Source organism: Xylocopa sonorina, chromosome 11 (assembly GCF_050948175.1).
Source record: "Xylocopa sonorina isolate GNS202 chromosome 11, iyXylSono1_principal, whole genome shotgun sequence".
Classification (NCBI taxonomy): domain Eukaryota; kingdom Metazoa; phylum Arthropoda; class Insecta; order Hymenoptera; family Apidae; genus Xylocopa; species Xylocopa sonorina.
This window is the reverse complement of record NC_135203.1, coordinates 9859353-9873328: the sequence shown is the minus strand read 5'-3', so window position 1 is coordinate 9873328 and position 13976 is coordinate 9859353. Positions and strand designations below refer to the sequence as shown.

At 52.3% G+C, this 13976-nt stretch overlaps 1 protein-coding gene across 3 annotated transcripts in view; it reads right to left on the bottom strand.

The window, feature by feature from the left end:
* Positions 1-13976, bottom strand: part of Retn (retained) — an 83257-nt gene that overhangs the window by 43173 nt on the left and 26108 nt on the right. For 2 of the 3 annotated variants that reach the window (XM_076904053.1, XM_076904054.1), the window contains exons 2-3: positions 11022-11225; positions 10052-10405 (exon numbers count right to left, since the gene is read on the bottom strand). In XM_076904053.1, coding sequence (XP_076760168.1) covers positions 10052-10405; positions 11022-11225 — 558 coding nt within the window. The remainder of the gene's footprint in view (positions 1-10051; positions 10406-11021; positions 11226-13976) is intronic. The other variant, XM_076904056.1, reaches the window with a different exon arrangement.

The following is a 13976-nucleotide window of genomic DNA, read 5'->3' as shown; positions in this document are numbered from 1 at the left end:
CGACGAACAAAGTGAAACCGTAAAACGGAATAGGCAGAGGCCACAGAATCTATCATGGTCCAAGCAGGGTGGCTAGCCGAGTAGGTAGAGTAGGTCCGTGAGGAAGTTATGGCCTCTACATCCGCTTCCGTCCCACGCTCCTATATTTTCCTTTTCAGTCAGCCTCGCTCCTACTCGCTGCCCGATACTTAACGGTTTACGACGCACGATCTTATCAACCCCTCGATGGTTTCTCCTAGGGCCTGTTCTGGCCCTTCCCCCTTAACCAGACGCCACGACTGCCCTGTCTCTGCGTCCTCGTGAAAACAGCAGTTAGAGTGGGGGAGGAGAATTCTTCAAACGTCGAAATCTTTTCACCCGGTTACCAATTATCCGAACGGGGAACATTCCTGTTGCAGGGAGGCACTTAAGGAGCTCGAGGGTGCCGATAAAAACCGCGTAAAAAGTAAGGCGATTCCCCGCCGATACTCCGCCGATAACTCTCTATCCTCGCTTCTACAACTTGTTCCGGAGAACAGGAGAAAAAAAGGAGAAGTGGTGAACCGTGTCGTTTAACCTGGCCCAGTAAACTCTTCCCGTTTCGATGAACGGCGCTTCCGTTTAAAAAGCATCTTAACGCGCTGCGGTAGCCGACCTTCGACTCTATCTATCCGCTCTACCTACACGCGAACACCGTTCGGGGTTCTCTCGTGACGAATCGCATCGCCAGCCAATTATTTAGGGTCGCGGACGCGTCGAGACAAAACGCGGTGGTGCGCGGTCGGCGAACGGAAACCACCAAGCGAACGGTGCAAGCTGGAGGAAGATGTTTACAGGAGGATAAGGGATCTCTGGTGCATCGCGCGGTGCGTCGGTGCACGCGACGCTGCACGCAATCGCAGGCAGAGGCGGAAGCAACGGTAGCCGCCTCGGGATTCGAGGCTTACCACTGTCCTCGGGGAGAGATGCTCTTATTAGGGGCCACAGTTTACTCGAGGCGTATCTGTGCTAGCCGTAGTTCCAGCAGAGGAACCCCGCGTGAAGAACCGCGTGGGAAGCTGATAGCAGCAGGTGTACAGAGATGCGAGTAGGGTGTTCGAAGAGGAGCAAAAGAGGGAAGAACGAATCGTTCGAAATCGTTTCTTCGAACGGGGGTGGCGCCCCGGACGAAAACGCGGTGTATAGGCCTTTGGTTTCGAGCTCGAAGCGTGTCATTTATTTCATAGGAGATCTCTATATGCAAGCGAAATTATGCTTCCTGGTTAACCCGTTAAGGTTACGATAGTATGCCTGGCATCTTGGCAAGGACGCAAGAAGGTTCTCTCATCTGACGATCGCGAGTCTGATAATAGCAACGAAGGCGCGATGGAACGAAACGACCGGCTATATTCAGGATAAGCCACGCAACGACTGCGCACCCTTTCGAATCCAGCAATCCTACGCTTTCCTCCGGGGTCGACTGATTTATTTTTCCCGGGGAGATAAGGCTGGAAGCAAAGCTGCACCGTATTTCTCTAAAATGGACCAGACGAGACGGTTGACGTCGAGTCGGATGACGATCCATTCCTCCGCATTTCGGAAAGAAACCTCCCTCTTCTATATATAAGTACGCGTAGACGCGTGGTACGAACGGTGGCCTTGCCTAGGGTAATATCGAAATACGGAAAAGGCTGGGTTTTCCGTCTAAAATTATCGACGAGCCGCAGGCAAACGCAACAATGCGGCGAGAGCGATCCATGTGGACCGTGACAGAGCAGACGGTGACTTCGCCTAAAATTATCCCGTGTGTACGCAGGATCGGCATCTCGTTTCACCGAACGTTTCGACGTATCCAGCACGGGTCGCGTGCCATCGCCGACGACGTCTCGATCACAACCCTTGGCTAGCCCGGCCGTCCTGATGCCCTTTGGGACGGAGCTAGCCTCTCTCGCAGCTGCGAAACGTCGCAGCTCATAACTCTTCCCCGTTCGAGGACGTACTTTCACGTCCGCGTACGGAGCTTACGCGGAAAAGCTGCTAACCACGCTCGTAATAGTTGTAATGGGTCGAACTGTCGCGTATTTGCTTATCTCTCGTCGCGAATCGTCCCAATTATCCTTTTAACACTTTATGGTACAACTTAGGAAATAATGTTTTTTTTTTTTTACAAAAAGAGTAGAGGTCTATTACACGTGGAACTACTTAGAAATATCTCGGTAATAACGGTACGTAGACCCGTGTATATCGATTTCACGTTACCCACGAGGAACAAATTCGAAACGTTAATCTAATTAACGGGAAAAGAGAAGAAACGCGCGAGTAGTCTCGAGGAATCGTAAACGATTACGTGGATGGGGTTACAAATCGTATCAGGCGGCTCGATTGGTGGCAGCCTCGTGGAGAGAAGCGTGAGAGACGCACGGGCCGAGTTCCACAGGCCGTCGAGGCCTTTTTGCGCGCGATGCGTCCGCAACCCCCGCAACGGCGCGGCGACCGTTTCATTTAGAGTCTAGACGTCCCCGTGGCCCGGGTTCCCGGTATCTCTGATATTTATAATCGCGAAACTCGCCTCCGCATTAAAAGGCCCGATTCTCGGATTAGCGGAAGCCAGTCCAGTCTTAGATCTCGCGCGAGAGACGACCGACACATGTCGTGTCAAAAGGCAAGGCGCCCCACCCCTCCAGCGCTTTCTCTCGCCCGGTCTTCTCTATTCACCCCTCTCGTCCTCTCCGTCCCTCTTTCTCACCGTCGTCCTTCCATCACTGCTGGCCCCACGACACATCCCGTTTCTTGCGCCACTCGATCTCTGCTTCCCATTTTCCGTTCTCCGTTTTCAAACGTTCCGTAAATATCCGGGATGACATCGCGCCCCGCGATGCTTCGACTCATCAGGATCGTCAACCTCGGATTCCATCGAGAGATTATTTCCAGCCTGGTTTCTCTGCTCGCGCACGAGTTCTCCGGTCCCTTCCGCAATACCATCCCTTCGTGTACAATCGAGCGAAAGTATCCCAGGGTTGGCCAAGACAGCTCTCTCTCTCTCTCCACTCGCCCTATTTGCACGGGTCGGCTCCAATTCTCTTTAACTCGCGCGAGTCGTCGCGAGTTGCACGCCTGGTCGAATAATGCGAACGAGCGTGTCTCACGGATAGCGCAATTAAGCAAATGGCGCGTCCCACGCGTGGCTTTCTTCCTCCCTCTTTCCGTTCCACGCGGATCTCCTCGAGGACGCGAGGCGAGCAGAAGACCCCCTTGCTACATAGTCGCGCGACGAAATTAATTTCGTTCGAGCGCGCGTCCGTCGCGGAGACGGGCCGGAATAATCGAATAAAGGGCAGGTATACAACTGCGATCTCGAGTCTTCTAGACTCGCTAAAAAGCTAAAAGACGACTCGACACCGGAGGTGTGTTTCTTTCGGTGTGCGAGGGCAGAACGGCTCTGTACGCAAAAGGCTACATAATGTAATACGCAACCGTCACTTTTCGGCAGCTGCGCACGCTCGCTGTTAACAATTATGTGTAATTTTCGTAAAGAAGCGTCAATTCGCCGGTGCCACCGTCACCTTTGCGGAATTCCGCGAGGAAAACGAGGCAATTGCGCGGCGACAATTGCCGCGCACTTGCACCGGCCGAATTTTTACGCTCAACTCCTCGGTCTGCTTTTCGCGAACAAAGGAGCCACCGTGACGAACGACACCTGCAATCACGGAAGTACTTCGTTCACCGGAAGATCGTTGCTGGATAACCAGCGATCTGTCACTGATCGCGAGCATTTTCGACAATGTCACGCATCGTACCCTGGACTCCCCCGGCGCAACGTACGCGCGCACGCTGGTACGCAACGGCTCGTGGGGCAATTTTGATAATTACCAGGCAAGAACATCGAGGGGAAAAACGAACGGAAAACCTCGACGGCTCGCGTTGGCGATTTAAAAATATTCCAAACTGAATTCCAAACCATTCTATTCCGAAGCTAACGATTCTACACTGAATTCCTTCGAACGCGAGGCGTATATAATTGCGCGGTGCGCGTTAATGAGCCGAGACGAATGCGACAAACCGTTATAGAACTCATATAAATTACCTAACGTGGAACGACTGCATCGTGGAATCCGTTCGGAGTTGCATTTGCATAAGACCAGGATAAAAAGCCAGCCATTGTGCGCCGCGGTGTCAATGGAAATTAAAACGGACTTGTATGCTGGCTTTTATGAGAATCTCGGGGTGTAAACAATCCCATTGAGATTCGGATTTCCACGTTGCTGTTCCACATCGAGGAGACACCTTTTACGCCCGTTCGACGCACCGTTTCTGGCTGGTCCACGTGACGAAAGCACGGGGCGAAGAAGCGACGCCGTGGCGCGGTGGCTCTCGAAAGGGTCACCGGCATCGGCGACGTCGAGCCATTCACGAGGCGTTCGCGAGAAGAAAAATTACGAGGTTTGATACGGCTACCAATGGGCTATCTGTAATAGTCGAGCACCAACGACACGGTGGAATCGGTCGACAAAGGACGATCGGAGATAATCTCCTTTTGTGGGCCGCGACTTGAATCGCGCGACAGACACCTTTGTGCCCGGTTCGAACGCAAGGCCGTGAATGCGCCGTGGAAAAAGAACGACGAGGATTCCGACATTTGTCTCCTCTTTCCACACGGGCGGAGGACAGAGGAGGACGAGGGGCCGATGATATTTTACATACATATGAACACGCTCCGAGGTATACGTCCGAGGCGTTCACGCAGACCGACGCGCGGAGGTTCGTGTACGAACACGGGCCGTAGCCCCGCGTACGTATGTAAACCGTGAATGAATACTGGCGACACTTGCACCCACATGATTCATTGAAATTCAAATGATATCTGCGCGGCTCGACGCGGCGAAGAAGAGGAAGAAGACGACCCTCCTGGACCAGTCCGCGTCTACCACGATACGGCTGTGACGGCGCGGCTGGTCGTCTCTGAGACCGGCTCCGACACCCCATGGAAACGCGCGTGCTTTACATATATGCTTATAGCCCGGCAAAGATATTCATTATAATAGCGAGCACACAGGCTCGTGTAATATAATGCAGCTTTGGTATGCTAACCGGGGTCAAAATATAACTCTTCCGACGGCCGTCGAGATTCGTGTCGGTCGTTTGTCGTTCGCGCGATGGAGACATCCCCGAATTCCTGCGTGTACCGCTTCCTACGCGGACGTTCCCCTCTCCTGTCTGACTCTTTTCAGATCGGCTACTTGATCCCCTCGAGCCAGTGTCTATGGTTCTTGTTCCTCGAAGAAAAGAACTTGTACGCGAGAAAGGAAACGGGGAAATTGCAAAGCTCCTGTGTTTCCAGGTGACGGGAAATCTGGTCCTACCCACGAGTGGCGCAACGCGGCGTAACAAACCAATTTGCCCGTCGCCTAAACACAAACGTCGCGATTCCATCGATACGCTCTGGCCACGAGATTCCTATCTCCGTGGAATTGCAAGAAGCTACGGTCACGCCAGAACGAGCTTAAACATCGTTTTGCCAGCGGTGCACGCGATGCATCGCCGACACGATGCAGACTGACACCTTTCTCTACGGACAAAACCGATGCGACGGAATCGTCGCGAATCGTCATCCCTCGTGAACGTTAAACTCTGTTAAACGATTCGTTTATTCGTTCATTACCCGAAGAAATACAAAGATCAGAGACACTCTTAGAACAATCGGTTGCTTGTAGCAAGCGCGCGATGGTAAGCGTAGGTAGCTTAATAGCCATATTTACAACCTCATCCAATTATTGGGTAAACACGAACAATCCGCGAGTCAATATATCCTATTCCCTCTTTCTTGCCCCGTTGGGTCGTTCTTCCTTCTCTCTGCTTACGTAAAAAAAAAAAAAGGAAAAAGAAACGGACGCTACGAGACCGTTTACCGAGCAAGGGATGCAGGTGTTGCCGCGGCAGCAAGTAAGTAGATTAAGCTTGGCACGATCGTCGAGCGCAACACGGTCGTTCGTAATTTCGCGGCTCGTTCGACGCTTCGCTACCCGATTACGAGAGTAGCTCTCCCGTGGCTGATGATGATCCGTTCGAGAACGAGCGAGAGATTCTTTTGAAGGTGCTGCCTTCCCGAATGCAGGAGAATTAACAAACGTTTGCACCACCGCCGGCTGGTGAAACAAAGGGGTGGCACAATGGGACCTAACCCCGCTCGGACGATTCCCTCTTCTGTGAACGTGGCTCCGTCCAATAACCATCTCTCGTTGCACCGTGCCGTAATTGCGCTTCTGCATGCATGGGCCTGCTAATTGATCGATAAGAGGGAATACAGAGATAATGACCGGCGGGAATGCCGGCCGTTGGAAAAAAGGAAAATCGAGAATCCGTAAAAAGGGACATTAATGGACGTTCCGCCGACTAATTAATACGTCGTGACTCGTTCAGAGGTCCAACGGGGTAGGGAGAGGGGTCCGCGGCGACGTTAACCGAGGTAACTTCGTTGAGGAAGATACATGGAGGAAAACAAATTATGTTTATCGGCTAGGCTGCACGCCCACGTGTTCACCGGTGATGTCGAATAACGCGCTTGCTACCGATAAAATTTATGATTCACCGTTTTCTGCGCCCTAACGGTTGTTCTCCGTTTGATAATTACAAAACGTTCGATACGAACACGTGCCTTATAACTTGTAGAATATTCGTACGCGGCCTGCGCGCTCGAGCGGCTCGCCGTATCGCAAGGCCATCGATACCTGACCGGCTTCGTTTCGCAAATGAGCAAAGAAAAATGAGACTCGTATTACGCTACTGTTACGTGTCCGCGCGCGATGTTTCCTCGTGGGTAATCCAGTTCGCGTGACCATTCGCTTCGTCTCTGATACCTTTTTCATGCACGAGCGCTATTAAACGACACCGCGACAAGTCACTCCCCGTAATCCATCGGTTCTTGAAATTTCGCGGCAACGTGTTATTCGCACCCGCGATTCGAACCCATCATCCGGGCACAGCAGCGACGACAACGATCAGGCGCGAATCGTAGGCCGCGCTTAAACTCCGTCGACGCGTTTGCATAATGATAACGCATTTGCATAATCACAATGATAACGCGAGTAGGAACACCACTAGTTGATGCACGGGTTGCGGTTGGCTCGAGCGTGTGCACGGATGCGAGCGGGTGTACGTGTGCGCGCACGGGTTGCAAGGTAGTTGTTCGAGACCAAGTTGTTCGAACGTACACTCACGCAACGGGGCCGTCGTGCATACGAGCCGCTCGTGGGTGTGCATTACGTCGGTAATGGATGCACGCACAGACACAGCCGTGGAACGGTGCGAAGAGGCCTGGTACACACGTATATGGCAGCGAAATACCCGGCAATTTGCAGCTTTACGAGTTATTTCACAATGGCTGCAAAGTATAGTGCTACAGTATTATACTATGGCCGTGGTAGCTCGAGTGCACGGTCAGTGAACGGTGGTGCGAGCGCAGGGATGATGCGCGTCGAGGGATACGTGTAGGTGTAGTTTTAAAGTTGCAACTCGGAGACGGCCTGGAAGCGTGCTCCTAGCCAACGGTAGCTACCTAGCTCTGTGTACCATGGATGAATGTATGCCGGGTTCGGTTTATTGAAACGGAATTTTGTACGTTGCGAGGTAGCGGGATGCCCGCCGCCTTGTTTCCAGAAAACAACTGGAGAACTATAAACCGCTCGAAGCTGGATACCTTTACCTTCGCGCCTCGTTAGCGGCTCCTCGTAAAGGTTGAAAGGTTGCTCGAATCTTCGATTGCGAGCCGTATGATCGTTAACAACAGAATTAGCGGCTGTCATGCTCGTAGATCATTGGCGGTACCGATACGTTTCTGGTAGCGTTGACGAATAAACTACTCGCGGCTGTTGGATTTATCGATCGCGGGGCAGTTAAATGGGCGATTTCGTAATGAAATTGTTCCGAAGAGAAACAAACCGACCGCAGGGAGTGTTACAACGGTCTATTGGTTAAACGATCGTTTCGCATATGATTATGCAAGCGTGAAGGTACTAGAAAAGAATAAAAAAAGGAATGGAAAACCAACGGATCGTAAATTTGTCGTCAACCGGTGATACGAAATCCGGTGATTCGCGATCCGAACTTTAATATCCGACATTATCGTTCGAGGCTGGCGTACGTAAGCAGATACGTATATACGCTCGTGCAACGTGATTACTTGGTCGATGGAATGCGGAAATAGTTTTTATCTTCGTCGAAATAAATAATTCGTATTGTTTCACGTTCGTCTAACATGGACGATAAAAGTGGCGTACGAGGAACGTGGCAACGGCCATCGGTTCGGTCTCGCACTTCGAACCTCTTCGGATCGATCGAGAGGCGGTAGGGGGCTAGAGAGAAGTTGGAGCGTGTTGGGTTAAATTTGGCGCGCAAGATCGAGAGCCGCGAGAACACCGGGCCAGCGTCGAGGCAGCGTCGTGTCAGCGTCGAAAAGGGGGCAAGATTCTCCTAAGGGAGAAGGGAAGGAACCACCACCATCTTCGCTAAGGAGAAAGATTAAAGACCCGGCAAGTACGCCCCCACCGGAATGATGGATGCGATCCGTGAGACGCGGGCGCCGCTCTTCGAGTAGGTGGAGACTTCCATTTTCATTCCTACGGTTGTTCCACGTCTCCCCTATCGTTCCTCTTTCGCGTTCTCCCGCGTCAGTACGCTTTAATCAGCGATACGCCTCGCGCGCAGACTCGACTCGACTCGTCTCCTTGACATCGAACCGGAGGCCTCGCTCTGCCTCCGAGAACAGCCCCTGCGCAACGGTCTTTGAACATCAAAGCCCGAGGACGGCCGAGCGCGTCTATCGTGGAATATAGAAAGTTCTCTCGTTCAACTTTTTCTTCGGTGACGCGAAACGATCGAGCGGCTAGGGGGAGGCGAAAGAAAGGTGGGTTCGGTTCGAAAGCAAGAAAGCTAAACAAAAGTCGCGCGTGCATCAAACGCGTTCTCGTCTCCCTCTCTTGATGGCTCGCGAGGAGCAGGTTTGTCGTAGACCGCGAAGGAATATATCGGCGGGCAGCGCGCGTGAACAATCTAAATGGTAATTCAACACCACACCCTCTTTGCAAAAACTGAAAACCACGCTGGTAGCATCGACCCGGGCTGGCTGGCCGACAGGCCGGGCAAAAATATCGAAGCGAGTAGAGAGAACCCAGAACGAGGCGAGACAAAAAGCATTAACAAGGCTCCGATGCGCGTTCAGGTTGTCCTATAGCCCGACTCTCCAACCCCCATTCCACCTTCGCCTATTTTCCACCCTTCTGTTTCTTATTCCGGTCCTATCCTCCGGTGTCCCGTTCCTTCCGTTCTTCCTTCTTTTCCTTCCTGCTTTTTTCCCTCCTCCTTTTCCCGCCTCTTCTCCACCCCCTCAGCCCTGTACACGCTGCCGATCGTCGTGTCCTTGCACATTGACAACGAACACACCGCCACCGAGGCGGTATTCGGGGACGGTCGGTAATTATCTTCCGCGCGTGTAAAAATAATAATTAGCTCCCATCGTTGCATTAATTAAACTCCCCACCAGCGGACGGTCTCCTTCCTCCACCTTCGCTCGCACGAACGCCCGCCGCTCGTAATTACGCGTCCCTTATGCCGCTAACCACTGTCCCACAAAGGGCGACCGCTTTTACACGCCCACGAAACTCGCGCGAACGCCCCCGATGCGCGCACGCGAGTCCCGAAAAAGTTCAACCCTTATCGATACGACGACGACGACGACGACGACGAATTACGTTGGCTAGTTTACGATCCCTCTGCATCCGAGGTACTCGCCACGGCTGTTGGAGAACGTTCGACGACCGCGAGGACTCTGCGGAACCATTCGTACGCCCTGAATGCGATAAAGGCTACCGAAAGAAAAGAAGGGCTCCCAGATAAAGGAGCGCGATATAGACGGGCGCCACGGTGAAAATCGCGCGATAACAAGTTCAAGGATCCCGCTGTCCTCTTCAACGATCGACCAACGGCCAGGCGCGAGATCAATTTAGATAAAGGCGATCGACAAATTCGCCGGCGGACCCGATAACAACAGCGAGGCGAAACGTAGGTACATACAATGCATACGAATGTGTAAGGTACTTGCCTGACGCACCTGTTTGAACTGCTCTTCGAAGCTCCAGCTGGTCTGCTGCTGGTGATTCGTTCCCGTCGAGTTGCTCTGCGAATGATTACTGCTCTCCCGAGGCTCGCCGCCGTTTCTGGCGCTGCCCTGCGACGATTCGCTGGAATGCGAGCTGGCCGACGATGTTACCTGATTTCCAACGCTGCTCCCGATACCACCACCTGACTGCGGATGACTGTTTTGCGAGTGATGCTGCGGCGTCAGGAACGCCGCTGGCGGTGGAAACGAGAACGGTAGATTGAAACCGCTGCCGCCCATCGCAGCTTGCAACGCTTCCAGCCCGCTCTTATTGTTCAACGCGTCCACGTCTGTTTGCTGTGGAGAACGGTCGCTAATGAAATTTCATACCCGGGAACGATTCGAAACGATTCGACGCGACCGGTAGCTAGCATTCAAGGTATCATCGATCGTTTCTCTATCGCTAAATGCATTATACCAACGTACACGTTGCTGCTTATTGTTGGTATGCGACGTTGCATTGTAGATATACCGGACGGCAGCCCGTTTAATTACGTATGTAGTGGACTTTGGGTCGGACAATAAAAATAACGATCGCGAGTTGAAAGTAAAGAACGTAAAAAATGGTCTTGTTGTTTGATTGCGTAAGAGAAACAGAAATACGAGTTGCAATAGCGCCTGGTAGGCGCCAAGATTGCGACAGCTAATGCAATCCGGCGGTTAAGAAAAATCTCTAACGATTTTCCGAACCCCGTGTGTCGCTCGTATCTGTTTCTATCCATCTCGCCGGGCAACGATTGGTCCAGGCTGGCAAATAGCCGCGCGGCTAGTCCGCGGCGGCGTACCAACGATCTGGCAATTATCGAAACCGTTCCCATCGAAACGCAACGTTCTTACTTAACAGGGGATTCGAGGCGTTCCCTCGAGAGCCTTCGAGGACGAAGCGAACGCGCGAAAAATTCCTTCCACTGACCTCCATTTTCAGCTTCGCCAGAAAGTGCGGATGGTGGGTACCCATCAGGCTGTTCAAGTGTGTTAACGGAGTAAGTGTACCGGCCTGCGCGGATGCATTATCCGAGGAGGAGTGCGTGTTACCCTGAAGTGGTTGCTGAGGTAACTCCTCGCCGCTCTCCTCGTCCTGAAGGTCCGGATCCGACAGATCCTCCTCCTGGTGCGACTGGGAACAGAGAAACGATTCTGGTTAGACCGCTTGTCGCGATTACCCACTTTCGTCAGGATGGTTACAACTTAATAACGATCGATCATTCGTTCGGCCGTTCCGTTCGCCGGAATTACGGTGTGACTCATAGAAAAAAAAAAAAAAAGCGAAAGACCATTAAGATTAAGCTCCCATTGCCGGCGTTTAATTCTGTCGGTTATCTGTTGAATAATAACTACGCAAATTTTAACCTGATTCCACGGATGGACGAGTCGAAGGAAAGGCCTGGGAGCGTTGATACGCGATATCAACCGTCCAGGTATAATCGTGGGTAAGGAGGGCAGATATCGAAAGCATTAAACATTAATTAGGAAAATGGCGAATGCGGTGCGTTCTATACGGCCAGATAGCCGCTATCGGCCGGCATTATTATGCTACGGGTGTCATAAGTGTTTTACGACTGTGCCCGTTGCACCGGTCCCGTGATAAAACTATACAAAGTGACATTACCGTGAACGGAAATGAGCATCGTAAAAAACGTGGAAAAAACGGATGTTCGGTTGTCTTGCCCGCGGAATCGGTCCTGTCTTACGATCCTCTGCAACCGGTGCAGCCGCGTCCCTCGAACCCGTTCGCTCGCGATGCACGCGAATAATTGCCCTCGAATTATCCGCGATTCGTTTGTTCGTCGTTCCGTTTTGACGAACGCCTAATTCGTTTCCAGGTACACACCCGTTCCTCGCGAACCCCCTAACCTGTTACATTCGCCGCGGAATCGGCGTTATCGCCAGCCCGACAATTGCCTTCTCACGATCGTATCGCTACGCGTTATTACTTGTTGCTACTTTCTGCGGGCAGGGCGTACGCAGCCGTCCAAAGATTACACTCCAGTATTTAAGTACAGTCATCGGTTCTTGCGATAATTCGCTCGTTACACGTTTTCGCTGCTATCCTTTGCATATACAGTGGCTACGAGCCAATGTTTGTACCTATTTGTATTTTCCAACCAGCCGTTTTTTCGATGTTATTCCGTGTCCCGTTGTGTCGATACGAAATTTTTAGCTAAGAAAATGCTCGCGACGATTTCACCGGTACACGGTATGCTTGTTTCCCAAACCATTCGGTCCGCCCATCGAAACTCGCCGCGTTCTTTCCCATAGGACCGAGGAAACAAAATTCGAGGGGCGTTCACCGACCCTCCAAGGTGTGCCCCCCCCCCGTCCTCCCCTTTTATCTACGAGGCGAACATGCAAATAGATTCATCGAATCTTCGAGTGTATTCAAATGGCGCGGCGAGCGTCTACCTGGAAAGGGCGGACTTGGATAAATATTATATCTATCGAATGCAGGTGCCGCGCGGGGTGTACCAACCGATGGTCCCCCGATCTGAAACGGAATCGTGATCACGGATGGAAACGGGCAAGATAGAACGACGCGGTCCCTCTGTCGGCGGAGTTCCGAGCACGTGTGATAATATTGACCCTTCGAGGTGGTCACCGATGAACGATGGTCCGCCACGCTCGAATCCTAATCAAATACAAGGTAGTCGGTCCTGCAGGATCTCGATCCGTCTAATGGGACGATCATAGGGAGAATACCAATCCTTCCGCGGCGTTGTTAAACGAGTCGATATCGTCGTTCCAAGTGCAATGAACGGCGACGACGTCGGAGGTAGCTTCCTGATAAGACGCCGTAGAAAGTTCCACGGGTATCGCAAAGGCTAGCGATTTCGCGAAAAATGACGCGCACGCTTGGTAGAAAGTCGGATCGGAAGAGGAGGCGCAGTTTGGAGGGGGACGGGAGGCAAGAGAGTGAAAATGAATGACTGCTAGTTAACGGTCTCGCATCGGTATTCGCGACGCGCCACGGGCCACAAATCATATCATTGAAGAGGTTCGAGGGTGCTCGAGGAAAGGTGGCGTCATTACAGTAATCACGGTAGAGGCGTCCGGGGGTGCTATTGTTCTAACTCGAACCGACCGTTCGCACGTAGGTGTTTGAATCATGGCTAGAGGTATTCGACGGAAACATTGGCGCCTCCTTTAAGGTTCCTCTCGATCGTCGGATCGTTTTCTCATCCGTACAAGATAATAGAAACTCGAGGAAGTTATTTCGCGATGTTTCGCTGTAAGACCATCTTTAAGAGGAACAAACATTCGTGTGCTCGTCTCTGGCGACCTCTTTGTCGCTGGTCCCGCGATAATAGCTCGAGATGAACCGAATAAATCAATAGAGAGAGAGAGAGAGAGAGAGCGCGCGCGGCGAGTGGTCCCTGCGGCTTAAGCCAGACCCGGGCGAAGCTTCAGGTAAAACTGTTACCTTGGGCAAACAAGTGGGCGCGGCCTGTCCCTCTTCCATAGGAGAGAATCACTCCCACGTTTCTGTCACCGGGAATACCTGTGGGTGATTGTGTCCCTGCATAATTCGTAGGTTCGCCTACCGAAAACACGTTCCACGGACCGGGTTTGCCTCGTGCTGACTCGTGGGCAGCTAATCGAATCACAAGAGGTCTATTCACGCCAGCGAAGCGCCTCTCCTCTCTATTAGCCACAAAAGCTACACCTGTACTCCTCACGGAGCCGGGCGACGCGGCTCCGCGGGATCGTCGCCTTCCTTTATTCGAGCAGGGCCGAGAAGCCAAATGACGGCCACGGGCCGGGCACGTCCAATTATCGGCTCGATGTCTATTTCCGATGCGAGACAGATCAGAAAAAACGACTCGCAAATGAGATTCTTAAACTTCGAACGCGGCTACAACGGTCACGAGTT